Source organism: Ruditapes philippinarum, unplaced genomic scaffold (genome assembly GCF_026571515.1).
Source record: "Ruditapes philippinarum isolate M1 unplaced genomic scaffold, ASM2657151v2 ctg1564_1_1_1_1, whole genome shotgun sequence".
NCBI classification, from domain to species: Eukaryota; Metazoa; Mollusca; class Bivalvia; order Venerida; family Veneridae; genus Ruditapes; species Ruditapes philippinarum.
The window spans coordinates 26466-44068 of record NW_026859221.1 but is presented as its reverse complement, the minus strand read 5'-3'; the positions used below and the strand labels follow the sequence as shown (position 1 = coordinate 44068).

Genomic DNA, 17603 nt, shown 5'->3' with positions numbered 1-17603 from the left:
AACTTTTTAATAAATTACACGCTAAATATTTTTAAATAGATAATACGCTAAAGGTCACTTCTAAATAGAATACACGCTAAAGGTCACTTTTTAAAAAGGTTACCAGCTGAAGGTATCCGCATGAAATATTATCTTTCTTAGGTCGAAATATAAACTTGTAACATTCAAATCTGGAAAAAGGGTGATTCCCAAGAAAACATGAAAACAATAATAATAATATTAATTGAAAATTGCAGATTCGTTTTGATTACGGCTGTTCAAGAGAGATAATGCAAAACCTCCCATGCTTCCTGGCACCGGTTTGAGCGGTATTCAATCCTCAACACTAAAGTACCTGAATCAATGATCCCGAAGAACCAGAAAACATAGCGACACTGAAGTGAAATAAGATGCCAAGCAGAGCAAAAAGAAAATGTGAAATAAAGCCTTAATTACCGTATGCTATCAGGAATCGTTTATTTCATAATGTTAAAGCATAAAAACTAATGTTATTTGCATACCAATGAAATATTTGGTTTTATCAGTGAAATTAATTTCATATATCTTCTTGCACTTCGCATAATTCTGTTCGCATTCTGTTTCAATGAGTATGTAAAAACATTTGTTTTAAGTTATACGCATATAATAAAATTTGTTTGGGTTTTCGTGAATATGAAATAAATCTTTAATAAGAATTTCTCCTTTACTCGCACTATGCGATGCTGAAAATAATGATTTGTAATTTTTCTAATGTAAATACAAAACAAACAGTTTCTATCTATAAGATTTAATTGCACTTATTGTTGAGCACTTGTGAAATCAAATTCTACCTTACGTTATACATAACCTTGTCCACTTTATCAATCAAATACATCTTCTATTTACAATGATTAAGTTGTTTATATTAAAAATGATACCAAAGAAGGAAGTTGTCACAGATGGGAAAGATAAAATATCTAAAAAACTAGAGTAAAAAAAATTACTTATCTAGTGTAACACACAATTGATGAATCTTTATAGATGTCTTGACTTTCATTTCTGTTAAGATTATGTTTTTACAACGAACTGTTCATGATCTTTTCAGCTTTGAGATATTAAATAAAGATGCAAAAATAACAATTCAATTGTTGAAAAAAAACGCCATCCATTAAAGTAAACATTTAACTCCAGTCGTATTCTATTCATCATTTCATAAATTAAATTATCGTTGTCTAAATGTTTTGTTTGTTTTTATTTGCTTTACAACTTCAATGAAAAGAAAATCAAATGATTAAGTGCTGAAAACTTTGATACCTATACATAATTAGTACCCTTACTGTTATTTTAGTATTGCAAATCCGTGGTTCGAACCAATACCTTATCCTCCTTTGTTATAAATTAACGATAATTAATATGCTTGTTAAAACCTAGCAAGGTTGCCGTGATTTTATCATAGCTTACTTCAACTTTACATTATATTGACACAGTGAAATTAATGAGTACGATACATATGTTCAATACTTAATGATTTCATTATTAAACGTTGAGATAGATTTAAATTCTAAACCCTTTAAGAGTACTTGCAGTGAACACAGAATAAAAAGTGTTTAAAATGATAAAATGTTGTTTATTTTAATCACATGGAACAAAAAAGGAAAAATATTGAAAACTTATTTGACAAAGCGGGGGTCTTTATTTTTAAACTAAAAGTTATTAATGTTATTAAGTTAGTTTATATTGTTCCCATTGAATTTTCTCCATAGAAAGCATTCAGACTTCCTCATAATAAAATAAAACAATCGTTCCTTGTACAAATTTTTCTTTAATTTTGGTTAAGTTTTATCCCATCTGTTGATGAATTACAGCATACTTATGGTCATTGTAGCCTGCAATATACTTTTATATTGCTGAAATTTATTGAAATCTAGTAATTTCTTCCTGAATTTGTGTAACTTGAATAAGTGAATTTAAAATCTATGCTTGGGAAGCTGTATGTCCTATTACTTGTCAAATTAATTTGGTTTATTCTGCCGGTTTTTATGACACTACGTAATCATACTGTGTTTACCTGTAGTGTGTAAACTTTAAAATGTTACATATTTTCTCTGTGTGTATTCAATTTTTTTACTTTACATTTCAAAAGAGACTGTATGGTAATTATCAGTTTCTTATTATTAAAATATCATATTTGAGCATAATGTATCTAAATGCAGTCATTTTATGATGTGTATATTTTAACATTTATTTGTTTGGTTTATTTTCCCCCTCGTTTGTTTTGTTTTTATCCGGGTATGGTTTCTATTTTGTATATTTGGCAGACATTTTTCAAGTCATATTGAAGGAATATATTGATACGAATAACAAAAATCAAGATAATATCTAATCTTTAACTTTATTCCTGAGAAATAAAAACACTGTTTTGTGCTAACCATTTTTCCAAATGTTTATTCAATATATTTTATTTCAATAAGTTTTACCATGATTAATGTTTATAAAGTGCATGGTGTGCCATATTTATCTATTTATTTTCGTTTTACTAGGGGTATTCAAAATGAAAGCAACTTGGTCAATGTCAGACATGCTAAACAAACAGTGCCAAAATAATTATCTCAATCTTTCAAAATACTCACCGTCACGTGATGTACAAAGTTTTAGTCATTTTATCCAATTTTTAAATTACATTTTCATAATCTTTTCGAGGTTCACTGTTCAGATACTGGAAAAAAGCCGAACCGCAATATTTTCGCGTTTGATGTTTTCTTCCAGCAAGGTGTTGTCTTAACCTCGGAAATAGGGAAATGTCACAAGGGGCAAGATCTGGCGAATAAGGAGGGTAACTAGGTTCGTTTCAGATATATTCTCGTACAATGGCCGCTTCGTGTGACGAAGTATTGTTATGCAACAACCTGACACCACGGGGACCAGTTTTAAGATATTTCTTTAATTTATGAAGGACCTTGTCTTCCGCCTGGACTCCTTGCCACTGGTTCTTGTTCCTGGGTCGTATGGGGGATGCGTTCATTGAATCTTGTTCCTTGATCTTGTTTATCATATTTTGTAAACCTTGACATTTACAGATTTAACCTTAGGTACGGCAATTGGAATAACAGGACATTGATTGTTAAAGAAAATTACATACACGCTCATGGTGCATTTGATATGCAAGGCCTTTGACTTTCTTTGGTTGCCCATATTTTGATTTATATCTTTCGCTTGGGCTCATAAAAGTAAACCCACGTCTCATCGCCAGTGATTATATATTCGAAAGATCGATTTTTCTAATTGGGGAACTGTTTCAAAAATTGTTTGGAGATTCTTACCCGAGCAAGTTTTTGCTGTTATGTAAGGAGATGGGGTATTCATCTCTACCACTTATTCTTCTCATTTTTAAATCACGTCTGAGAATTGTATGAGCAACTCCTACAGAGATACAAGCTCATTTAGACTATATTTAGTTGTAAATCTTGCAACTTTTTCAACCAATTATTTGCAAAGTTGCAATTTTCGGACGGCGTGTAAGAGGTGCATCTTTTACTGAATCGACACCATCGTGTGACAGATGAAAAAGAAAGGTCATTGTTCCCATAAACCCGACATATTTGATTCAATATGTTTTCGCCTGTGTACCAAGAATACAGCGGTTCTTTATATAAATTGATAGTTGCATTTATATTTGAACAAACCTCGTAATCAATGTCATTGACAAATGTATTCATTATAACATGATCGCTGTGTACCGGTTAAGCAGAGCCATACTGATGTTCGTCACATTATTGATGTTCTACAGTTTCCTAATCACTTTGTTCAGAAACTGTGGTTAAAATGGAAATAAGTTTGGTTTGATCAAGTCTTTCTCTTTCTTATAATTATTTTTGGTTAGAATTTCAAAAAAAAAATATATGTACTTATTCTATATGTCCATTTAATATCTTAGATGGAATATGCTATTTCCCATTGGTTGAATGTATAATGTATGCAAATGTAACTCACAGTACGCGAAAGTAGCTAACGATAAGTGAGAACGATAGATTCCTTTAGTCTAAATGTTTCACAAATCGTAAAATATACATTAAAAACTTTAATGCGTCTTAAATAATTTTTATTTGTGTCCCTTTTGGTAAATCCAACACATAGTTTTTAAGCTTTGTTTAATTTTCAATTGATATGCATTTCATCTTGCAAAAGAATCTGTGGCTACACTAGGTAATTTTTTGCAATATTCGTTTCAATCTTTATTCATTTAACAACGAAACATTGAACAGTATTTTATATAAATTATTTGATGACGGGTCTTCATCTTATAAGTGATATAAAATTTAGTGTTTGAAATATTTTTTGTCCAATAGAATTGCAGCATTTCAAATAAATCATGACATATTACTTTAGTAAATTGGCATAATTTAATCAGTCTAGTAAGTAAATTGATAGTTTTATAAAACTAAATTCAAAGACTAAATTGGTTAGCGTTTACTAGTAAGCATTTACTTCATCTAATTGGTCGAACGGCTGTGCTTGGCTGTTCGTGGTGTTTCTATCGAATGCGCTCATAATTGCCTATATCTGATTCATTTTGTAGTTGGCGTCGAGTGTTACCCTTAAATAGACGGGAGACTACAATAAACGATGTTGCTCATTTCACATGTGTCATCTGAGCCAACACATCCAAGTTGCTATGAGCTTTGTGTCAAACGATTGTTATATTCTTTGTTATATAAGAGGAAAAAGATAAATAATATTAAACTTGTCAACATTCCGTTGTAGCTTACAGTTTAGGTTTCATGAAAATGGGGAAATTTACAGTTTATGTCTGGTTTTTCAGTGATTCACTTCGTAAATTGCTCCAATGACATTGAATAACTATGGATGGCCCTACTTATTATTCGTTTACAAGATTACAAACATTTTAATTTTTAAACCATGAAAACATTCTGAAACAGGAATTTTACTGAAAAATATTGAATAACCTGTCTACGAATATGTAATAGATATACCATTGCTGCGTTGATGATTTCTGGGTTTGCGTAAATTATACCATAATCACGTGACCTTTCTTATGCCTTAACCTCACGAGACGAAGTCGAGTGAGGTTGCATAAGAAAGGTCACGTGATTATGGTATAATTTACGCAAACCCAGAAATCGTTAACGCACCAATGGTGTATCTGTTTTAACCTATAGCTCCGCCCAGAAACACTTACTCCTTCGATCTTCAAAACTGAAAATTATACCATAGTCTGGGTATGGTATAATTTACGGTTATTGGAAATTATACTTGGAAGAATTTTACATAAGAAGCGCCGAAGAGCTATAGGTTAAATTATACTAAGCAATGGCTGAAAGGTAGATAATAACTCAGTATTCAAATTATCTCCTTCTCCCAAAAATAGTAGCTGTACAAGACCGTTTAAAAAAATTAAACAGATTAAGGGTGAAGTACATCACCAAAACAACATTGTAATACTCTTTGAAATTATTATTCAAAATAGCATACATTCACAAATAGATGCCTACAAAATCAACAAAAATATATGGTACGGAATATTTCAAAATTTGATTGCATAGCCAGAAGTGTCCATAAATTATGTCCGAGATAATTATCCAAAATAATTGGTCCAGCATGGCTTGTTTTGTAGTTATGTGGTTCGAAAAAAAGAACACATCATGTATCGCATATATATGCAACATTAAATCATATGGTTGGTTTGCAAAATAAATTTTAAAATAGATTGAATACATGCCTTTGTCTTCATATATTTTTAACTATATTCAATTTATACGGGTATATTTGAAAAAGACAATCATTATATCATTCCATTATAAAGGGTCAGTATTGAATATTCAGTAATTATTTGAGCATTATTTATGTATTATTATGTTATAATGTATTTCGACTGTTTATGTTTGCTAGAAAATAATGCAAGTAGACGTGAATGTAAGCAAATCGTCATGGCATAAAAGATTTAAGATAAGAAAGTGTTGTTCTAAGACGCATGGGAGAGATTGAGAAAACTTATGATTAAAAGTTTATTATCCGAGAAATCTACAAGTTTTAAAGATCCTGTAACACATTTTTTTCATGGTTTTATTTCATAAATATGATGCTCAAATTAAGATTTGTCAATATTGTAAGTTCCAATAAGCATTATTTATAAAGATAATACCAAATTTAACATTTCATGTAAATAAAGGGAGGTAATTAGAAATTTATTTTCTATAAATTCTAAGTCAAATTTTCCATTAAGAAATGAATGTATATAATTTATTGATTAAAAATAATGTTCACAAATATTTGCAGTACACATTTAACATATTCTTCGATATATGAAAATTGTTTTATTTGCATAAGTGTATACATATATAAGTTTTTGCAAGTGTGGTATACACACAGTAACAATATCAATCACAAAACATACAGGATCTTTAAATGTTTTATATTTCAGTTACAATTTTAATAAAAACAAAATATATATAAAAGGGAAAAATGCATCTTGAATTGCGAGAAAAAATATTGATAATTGATTTGCACATATCTACTATGCGTTTTGAAAAATAATTTCAATAAATGGAAAAAATTCATTTGCTGATTTCCATTTAAGCGTAATTAAGTACTGGATATCAGTTCTATGTTCATCACTATTAGTACTGGTATCATTAATCACTGACGATCAAAAGAGATAAAATTATGACAGCTGCAACATAAACTACATGTATTTATTTACCTTACAACAAAACTAGTATTCTAGTATTTGATATGCAGTTCTATTGAACAATAAATTTCTGTAACACTTGATTTTCTAAGCAAATGAACCCTATCATTTATTTCTCGTAGTTGATGTAGAGTCATAGTAGTTGTCACCTTGAGATAAATGATTGTAAACGTCATCAGGCAATGTTGTGTTATTCACCTGCGTTGTGGAGTCGTAATCAGATTCAACGAGATTGCGGTCTCCTGTTGTGTTGTACAAATTGTTACATTCTCCTTCCCTTACGAAAGATGTCGAATTATACTCGTCCACGCTTTCCAAATGGTTGTATAAATTGTCCGACTGATTAGATCTACTATTTTGAAACCTACCTGCAACATCATATTCGTCATACGTTGCGTTTTGATACGATTTATTCGAGTAATTTTCTTGTCTGGATTTTGAATCGCCCGTCTTAGGTTTTTTAACAACAGCATACTGTGAACTTATGTCTGTGAGATTGTTTTCGTTTGTGTGGTGTTCTGATGATATTGAAGTATCTTGAATATATTCAAAGTTAACGTTTAGGTGACCGTGAACTGGCGAAGTTTTTTGAGTGTGCAACTGATTCATACGTCCATGTTCATGTGTTGGTTTGCTAGACTGCCAACATTGTATTCTAGAAACAAATCGGAATGAATTTTATGTTTTAATTTTATCTAGTACATTTCTAAGAAAAAAAATCAAGTGAATTTGCAATCGCAAAGGTTAAGTTTAGTAATCAGTTTTAAATTATAAATAGGTGTGTTACGTTTATCAATTTAAACGGGTGTGGTCGATTTTTTTTCGGTTTAAAACCGGTAAGAAAATTCATAAACCGGTAACCGAGATTAGTATTTGACTATGGGGCGGAAACATTTTTAATTAATTCTAAATATTAAGTTAGTTTTTATGTCAATATATGACAACTGTATCTTAGTTGTACTCAAAAATGTATTTTGACCGATCTGATCATATACGGCACGACTCTAGCCGTAAATAGTTACTCCAGATTCGGATATGTACCGTAAACATTTTGAGTACAACACAATATAAACAAAATGACGTAAAGAAATAAAGTTAATGTTGAAAATCTCAGGATATTATAAGTACGGTCGGTAAGACGTTTAACACGGCTTTTACGTCGCCGTTTATACGATTTGAATTTGTTCTAACCGTGACACCCTTATTATAAAGCTTTGATTATTTTCTCTAAATAAACGCAAATTCATGTGAATATCAGAATTTCAGTGAGAAATGCAATGATCTTTTATGAATGAATACTTGCTGCTATTACCTTTTTCTAAAAATGTAAATTGCGATTAAAACTCCACATGTCAAAGGCAATATTATTCCAAGCGGTACACCAACTTTGATCCCAATATCTGAAAAGTTTTATTTCGGAAATTTATACAGTATAAATGCATGTCTGTTTTAAATATACACAGAGAAAATGGTATCTCAACATCTCAATTATATCTGTAATTGTTAGTAATGTCTATAAGATCAACGCGCAACAATATGAGACTTGAATTTGAGTGATATAATGTGTATGAAAAAAAGTTCAGTGAAGTTCCAATTGGCAATAATGTGACAAATTAGTTTTGATATAATAAATTAAATAAATAAACAAAAAAGAAACCCTGAAATCAGATATTATTTTTCTTTTCTCAAAATTTATTATGCAATAAACCGAACTGTAAATCATTCACTGCTTTGTTAATTAATAATTAAATGAGATGATTCTCCAAAATTGTCCCTGAATATCAATAGTGAAGGAAACATAATGATAGTGACAGTTGTTGTATCTGGTTTGCAGTCCATCAGTCACAATGATGTCATAAGCATGCCCAAGAAAATACAATTTTGACGATTACACAATATGTTCCTTTTCTGTTGGGCTCGTGTCCAACTTCGACTGAATTATCTCAATAATATTATCCGACAAAAAAGTTCAATGGCCTGCCAAGCGATTGTTCTAATGTAAAAGTACTAAAATATATTGTTTATATTAGTGCAAAATGATTTATTTTTCAAATGTGAGTTTTAGAAAATAACGATTTCAATAACAATGATTTAAAATGATTCGACAAATTCTAACAACGAAACTTAAATCCTGTTTTGGGGGAAAGATATGCAAGCTTGTAAAAATGAGAACAATGAACTAATAATAATACAACCTGAACTTTGCTCTTTGTCTTGTGGATGTGTCATTTGTAGGTTTTCTTTATCTTTGACTGAAGTGAGTACTGTCATTGGTTGTTTGGTTGGTGTATCTGATTTGTAGTCTGTTCGTTCTTGGCTGTTTGTCACCGACTTTGCTGTTGTTTTGGTGATTACTGTAACATTTTGTTGTGTTCTGGTAACGATTGTAGCGTGTTCATTAACCTTAGTCGTATACCCTTTCAAAAAGGTGACTCATATATGTAAATATTCAAGAAAACGTAGTTCTTCCGCTAAATAATATTTCAGAAATCCATTTTAATTGTTTATGCCTTGCAGTATTATACTTTACTTTTTGATTTCAGATGATCAGTAATAAGTGACGAAGGTAATATGTCATATAATATAATGTGCAATATTATGTGATAATGCATAAAAGATTCTATGTTGATTTAGGAATGAAACTTGTTAAAAACTGCCGTATATTCAGCGTAAAATAATTAATATATCGCCATTTGGTGTTATTTTGTAATCAAGTTCACTAATATAATATACGGTTTATTCACCCCAACTGTAAGGTCAGTAATTCTACGCTCGTGCTCGTGTCAATGAATGTCCCAAAATGAAATGAGTGAAATCTGATGACCTCCAATACAATAATATACAATTAAACTTTCAAATATCTTTGAATTAAAAAGAAACCAAGATATGAAATTTGGTAGCAATTTTTCACTTACCATCGAAACAAATGTTATTCATTCGCTCATTGCCATTGCGTGAACCTGCGGATAACAAAATCGTGTCTTCATTTTACTCATTTTTATGTCCAAGTTTCATATCCAGAAATTTATTTTTTGAAGCTCGAACTTAAAGTGCTTTAAATTTTATTGCTTGTAGTTAATTAACACTTGAGATATAATGTAAATTTGTATATGATTGAATCAAAGGGCCCCAGCACAGTGTTGGGATAGTGTAAAAAGTAATTCTAGAAAAAATATCGTTTATATATAATATATACCCGGCACAGTGTTGGGATAGTGTAAAAAGTAATTCTAGAAAAAAATATCGTTTATATATAATATATACCCGGCACAGTGTTGGGATAGTGTAAAAAAAGTAATTCTAGAAAAAAATATCGTTTATATATAATATATACCCGGCACAGTGTTGGGATAGTGTAAAAAGTAATTCTAGAAAAAAATATCGTTTATATATAATATATACCCGGCACAGTGTTGGGATAGTGTAAAAAGTAATTCTAGAAAAAATAAACGATATTTTTTTCTAGAATTACTTTTTACACTACCCCAACACTGTGCCGGGTCCCTTTGGATTGAATAATATTTTCATATATATTTGGTATGTATCTTCAACATTAGTTGAAAGCCTTCTGAAGGCATGAAAAAACGAAGCGCAGCATTCGATTAACACATTCAAAACAAAAATACCACATACACACACACACCCGCACGCATGCACATACACCCACTCACTCACCCACCCACCCACCAACCAACACACACGCACACACACACACACACACACACACACACACACACACACACACACACACACACACACACACACGCATGCACGCACGCACCAACACACACACACGCTCGCGCACACAGACACAAATCAGCAATACAACACCAACGGCAAGGAGACTATATACACAGGGATTTGGACAGAACTGTAAGACACTGAGCCAATTAATAAGATTAGTCGTATGTGTAACTTGTCCTATGTTCAAAAGTTTTAATAGTTAACAAACCATATAATTAAATGTTTTTATACTTACATAACGAGATACGTTTCTCCTTACAATTTGCATAATACATTCCAATGGAACTTTTATAGGCTCCACATAATGTGTCTGGCACTGGAAATTTAATAAACCTGGATTTATTTTGTAAATAGATGTTAATAAGAGATACTTGTAATCGAAAACATTGAGATTTTTATAATTTAGACGACTTTTATTTCTAATTATGTGGGTAAAACTTCCGATCGTAATATGTATATTTTTGTATTTTTTTTTCAATTATCGTTCTTTTTTTAACATACCTTTGGTTATCAGAATTATTCAGTAACCTTACGCATTACTTATTGTGAGCTATGCGGATAAATGGTTTTGTATGTACAAGTTTTCCTTCATCAATTCTCTATGCATAAAATATGAGGCTAAAGATATGTACAGTCTATTGATACGTTGACTTTGCCACTTACTTATTATGTAATCCGCATCTTTTCTAGCTACTCTAGCTGTAAAAGGGCAAGCAATAGTAATTATATACAATGAAATGTTTTAAACAATAAATAATCGACTTTTGAATTATTGGTAAGCTGCCCAGTTTGTCAATTTAACCTTCATATATATGTGAATGAAACGTACATTATAGTTAATTTGATTGTCTCCCCTTTCTATAAGTTCGCCATTTGTATTTGAAAAAACACATTATAATCTATTTAAAAATTTGACATGCTATAAAGAGTAGGTATTTTAAGAATTTTTACTATCAAATCTGGATAATAATAGGGTATCCATCAAGATGTTTATATTTGAAATTGTTTATCTATTACTCACACTAGTTTGTAAGAGAAGTCACTTCTATTAACGGTTTACTTAAAATCAGTTTCAAGAAACGTTTTATTATTTTAGCCAATCAAAATCATTGTTTTTTATTCACTGCCAGGATGATGCTTCACCAGCATATAAATAGAGCGTGTGCACAGTGTGAAAAGATGAATTCTAGGCCCTGATTCTTTGACATAAATAATTTTCAGAATTAGATATTTTAAGTTTATAATGATTTGGTTTTGGCTCCGTACGGTTAATAAGATCGAAGTGGTAATTTTATTTACTAGTACACAGAAAACTTAGATATCTGGTGCGCTGCTTCAGGAAATATTTTAAGGGTTGAATAGTAAGACTGCTTTTTTTATTGTAAGAATTTGATAGAAGTGATATTGTTACGTGCTAGTATCACATTGTGTATGTCTCAGTATTTATGTTTGGTAGCGTAGTGCTGACCGTACACCAGGGTAAGAAGCCTCACAAGTCAGGCTGGTCTGAAAGATTGCTCTAATTGAATCTAAGTACACCAATGACAACCAAAAGACTGTATAAATTGAAACAGATAGCATTTATTCATGCATAATATCAATAACAGACATATAAATAATGGTACACACATTGAAATAATCATTTGACAGGTCAACAAGTTAAAAAGATACAAAATTCCAAAGGCAATTCTCAAGCAAAAATATATACCCTACAATAGTGATGGAAAGGAGAGATGTTAGATAAAGCTTTAACTCTGATGAAGGCATATGTGGCTTACCATAGTTGAAAATATAGCGCGCCGTTAACCAAATAAAAGGTTACCAGTGAATAACATCAAAATCTTGCTATAATATAGATTACTATATTATAAAGAAACGTTTAAGTTGAACTTGATTAATTTTCTACGTCTAGGATCCGAAGCTCAAGGATATTTAACTCTAAATTATGTTGAAATCATCAATGAAAAAGTTGTATTCTGCTTAAAAGTTACGGCTATTGAACATTTGATGAACAGACGTACGTAGATCTAGTTGGAATTTCTGGCCAAAACTGAGCTTTCAGAGAAAATTTCAGAGCCTTTATATACTAGACCGTTCAACCAATTTTGGTTGATTACTTAAAAGAAATGACCAATTCGCCCGTGGTCATTCAACCATAAAGGGTGAATCATCCAAAAATGGGCGTATCACCCAACCGTTACAGGAAATTTTTCTTAATTGTAAACTTACAAAAATAACATGAAAAATACTAAAGTACAATTATATAGTAAATAAAACAAACTTATTTTACTCTTATTATACCTTTAACTGGCCATTAAAAGAACGTTTCTTGTTAAACATTTCCTTTCAGGTTTTGTTTACTTTTCGTTACTAAGCTGGCTGACCTTGGTAACACCCATAATACAATAGTTAACATGGCCGTCAATAACAAAGTTCTACATGTGTTTTAACAAACTTTCGATGCAAACTTACTATAAAATGGAATAAATAACAATGACTTGGCAAAATGAAATAAAAGTGATGTCTTTATCAAGAAAATTTATATCTGAATAAATTATTTCAAATCAGTACGAATAAGTATCCAGAGAATATTTTTATATAATTTCATTTAATAATATTAAGATTTTATGCTGTAACACTAGAATAATAACCGCTCGGTACACGCTATATATGTGAACTGATTCTTTCTCACACATTTGCTGCATATTAATTAACATACACTGATTTTTTCTCAGACATTTGCATATTGTTGGTTTACAATTAAGAAAGATGTCCTGTAACGGTTCGGATCCTAGACAACGCCATGCTAGCTATAATTGTAGTCATTTACTGCATTTGATTAACTTAAATTTTCAAAATGTTCATAACTGTATTGGCCTTTTATCAGAATTTCTGAATAATAAAAATATCAGTGTAATAAAAGTTTTACCTTTGCCAAGTAACGTCCGATGATTCCAATAGTATCCTGGTTTAATTATTGATCGCATGTTTTTTAAGTCACTTGTCCAAACGATATAGTTACAGTAGACTTTTTCTCGAGTACTATTATAGACAACTAACACCCAAGAAAAATCTGCAAAATAATATGTATGCACTTAGCATTTATTTTTCAAATTAAAATCTAACCAGGCCTATTATACATGTATTATCATTTCCAGAAGTATTAAAATGACTTTTTTTTACATTCACTGTATTAAATATTTATAGTTTCTTGGTTCTTAATATTCAAATAAGTTTCATAAATCATTAATATCGAGCATATCCACAAATGAACCATATAGTGATGTCATCTAATGTGCCAAATATAACTTTTACCTTGTTCAGTTTTGCAAAAATAATTTCTGTTAGCTTTACAATCTCCATAAAACACTTCTTTGGTTTCATACGATGTGCTATTGAGGTAGTGAAAACCGCAATATTTGACATTTTCTGAAATTGAAAATACCTGAAATTTTAATATTTTTACAAGTAGACAAATCAGTGTCTTGCATATTCATATTTAGATAGCATCATAATGAAAATAATTAATATACTTCGAAGGAAGATGTTACCGTCATTGTGATGAAGTGAAATGTATTGTGGGTTTTTTTAAACATTGTAAATACAATTCCTCAATCTATTGTAAAACGTATATTGAACGAGCCACTTTCCGTGTCTAATATAGTTTTTTTACAACAGTATATATGTTCAATAGAATCATAATTGTATTCCATAATGTCCTCTGTTCACAACACCAATGTTTTGATATTTAAACAGAATTTTGTTACTTCCTACACTTCAAAAATGTAATTTACGTAAATATTTAAGGAGTAAAACAATTATTTTATATGTTTTTTTTATTCTGAAAATGAAAACGAGGTCAGGTCGAGTATAATAGTTATTTGATATGGTGGTTTGTACTCGGGAAATAAATATGATTTTTTCAAATAATAATTTATTTGGAGAGATCAGATGATGAAAAAACTCTAGTAGTTTAATGCTGACATTTTAAAAAGTGCTAAAAGGAGTGGTTTTTAGACGATTTCGGAATGCGATTCCAGACAGATAGAGAATTAAAATCGCCTTTGAAGAAGATAAAAGCCGAAATATTGTTATATGTGATATCTCGTACATGACTTGAATAAGAGAACACACACTCTAATATTTGATTAAAAGGATCGTGCTAGAACATTTAATGTGCTGACTTTTTTTTCAATTATATAAGTAATCAACGAAATTCACATAGGAAAAATCCATTTGAAAAGTAACATAAAAAGCTGTTGCAAAGTAAACAAAACCGATTTAGAACTAAATTGCAAACATTAGTTTATACGAGTATTGAACAGGAACTAAAGGAGGAATTACAGATCAGTTATGATAAACTTTAATTCTTTTCCCGAAACTTGACTTCCTAAAATATATGCCAAATTACAATCAGAAGTAAACTTTTTCGATGAAAAAATATTAAAACATAGATTGTAACCTAATATGCAGTTACTTTGGTTTAAACATATTTTATTCGATATATTTACATTATGGTGAACACTATTTACACAATACATTTGGGATTGGGCAGAAAGCTATGCAAACTAATGAGTGTCCTGTCCCAATTTACATATATACACTTCATGGCATTATCATGCACAAAATTCATTTACTTGAAAATATATAAAAGACATTTTCAAAATATATGTATTTTGCAATTAATAAACACTAAATAAATGGTCATGAGAAGAAAAAGCAAAAGAAAAATGAAACAAAATGGAGGTGAAAAGATAAATTATTATATGACAGAGATTAATTTAGTTAGAAGTCGCCGTTTAATTTTCACCTAGGAATGTGCAATGGAAAAGACTTTATTAACGGAGACAAAGGAATGTAATAAGAATCTTAATTGATAGTTATAAAGTACAATTATGCAATTACGAAAAAAACAAAACTACCAGCTAATATTGACAACAAAATTGAGAAAGAACAGGAGAGGTGGTATGCAGTTTCTTAAAAACTTACTGTCATCTGCTGGTCTTAAATAATGAGCTGGTGTTAAATAATCGGCTGTCCATACGTCTGTTTCCATTTTTAAAGTTAGTTTGTCTATATTTTGTCCTAAACCAGTCTCAAATGGAAGCATATAACCACCTTTACTTTTACAAGTGTCAAATGCCTCTTGCCAAGTCAAAAGTTCCATGTTGCAGGAGATAAGTGAGGATGCATCACCTAGGTTATTTTTAAGTTTGCATAATGAAAACATATATTTCAGAATATTACAGACAAGCGGTAATATTTGACTCGATATACAATGACAGGGCTTATCAGGATTTTAAATGTAAAATATTGGATTTAAATACATTATATCTTATTTTCATTTCAAAGAAATTTTTAAAACAAAAATTATTTTAAACAAAAAATAATAATGATCCATCAAAATCATATATATTTAATATTTTGTCTTCAGAAAAAAAGCACAACCATTTCTATTTTTAATCTTAAGTCTTAACTTAAATTCATTTTATCAACTCCTCTTGCACACAACCGTGCAATTGTAAGTCACGACGGGTACACAAAAATATCAAAATATTTAATTGTACCAATTTGTAAACCATGACACAACAGCTTTGGAGATTAACTATTAATTACCAATTCATGGCAAATAAACTTATTGAACATACAAAATTGAAATACCTTCTGTAAAGGAAACCAAAGTTTTCATCAAAACGATTAATACCAAGAAAGCATATTCCGTCATAATTATATTATATATCCAATATTTATATTTTATTTATATTGTAAAATAAAACATGAGACACGTTGTTAAAAGCGGAAGTTAAAATAGTTTAAACGATAACATCTTAAAGCTGCTATCAGTTTAAGTATCATAAACTAAACTTGACAAGTATTTTCATGGTTTGATTTGTACGAGTTTACATTAGGAGCACATTCAGGTCGCCAATCTTTACAGCGATAACAGGATATAATCAACTGATATCTAATCTCTTATAAGCTATACCTTCCGACTGAACAAGAAGGCGTAAAATGAACGTCAAACAATTTCACTTTTTAAACAAATATCAAATTTAAAACAAATATTATAACTTTTAAATCTAAATTATTAAATGTGATATAATATTTATGAACTTGTTTACTATAATACAAATGAAAGATGCATTGAGCTACGGAAACAAAGGTTTTCGTCAAACCTATCAAAAGCACGAAAACAAAATTCCTCATTTCTATTCAATATTAAACTTATTGTGACTTAAAACATAAAACACAATACCAATGAGGAAGTTTAAATACTTTAGACGATAACAGTTATCTCAATTGTGAATTTTAAAACCTGATATCTCGTTATGAACTGTACTTCACCGTTTGATTCTTTACTGCAATGATAACACAGTATAATCAATGCTATGTGATTAATGTGTCAAGCGAATGAATTAACTGTTATGTTATATAACAGTATCAAATATATATTTACATTTCAAAGATAATTGTCAAATTTGTTGTTGTTGTTGTTTTGAGTGTGTGTGCGCGTGTTGGTTGTCTTTTTCATTTGTTTTGTAGTGTTTGTGTGTGCGTGTTTCTTTAATATCACATGGGCCGAAATCTTAAGTTGCGTATCAATGCAATAGTGTAAATGTGAAATAAAGCCTGAAATACCATATTCTTTTTTTCAGTATTGTTCCATTCAAATAAAATATATTAACTTTTAATGTTGTATGCCAACTAATGATTTGTCTCATTGCATGTGCAATGCAATTTTACTCGCGCTTTCATACAAGTCGTTGAAATACTCTGCATACGTAAACATAACATTTGTTTTGTGTTTTTATTTACATTATTTGTGTGCCAAAATAAAGTTTATTAAAATGAAATCTAAATCTCAATTCCTATTGAGGAAAAATGAATCATATTCACTCAAAACAAGACTCCTCGATTTATGTTATTTATTTTTTTCTTTTCGTTGAGCGTTTGTGAAATCAACATCTACCTTCCGTTATTACACGCCGACCTCGAGGCCGTATACATAAGATAATAATTTCATGGGGAAAAAATGTGCCTGTGTGTTTGACGTCATAAGGCCAAAACAAAATGATCTTGAGGTTCTGGTAACATGTTGAAAAATAATAGGGTAGATAGGTCGGAAAAAAACATTTTTTTAAATTAGTATTTTATCAAAATTTAACTGTATGTCAGATATATACACTATAGGATA

General features: G+C 30.2%; 1 protein-coding gene across 1 annotated transcript; it reads right to left on the bottom strand.

Annotated features, from left to right (window-relative positions):
- Positions 1-6382: 6382 nt before the first annotated feature.
- LOC132755677 (uncharacterized) lies at positions 6383-16249 on the bottom strand. The gene is made up of 10 exons (XM_060746570.1): positions 16070-16249; positions 15398-15604; positions 13724-13837; positions 13338-13481; positions 11072-11107; positions 10644-10724; positions 9580-9624; positions 8860-9081; positions 7977-8064; positions 6383-7319 (listed from the first exon to the last, which is right to left on the bottom strand). The coding sequence occupies exons 1-10, from the start codon at positions 16131-16133 to the stop codon at positions 6770-6772; spliced, it is 1551 nt and encodes a 516-aa protein (XP_060602553.1). The 5' UTR covers positions 16134-16249; the 3' UTR covers positions 6383-6769.
- Positions 16250-17603: the final 1354 nt, after the last annotated feature.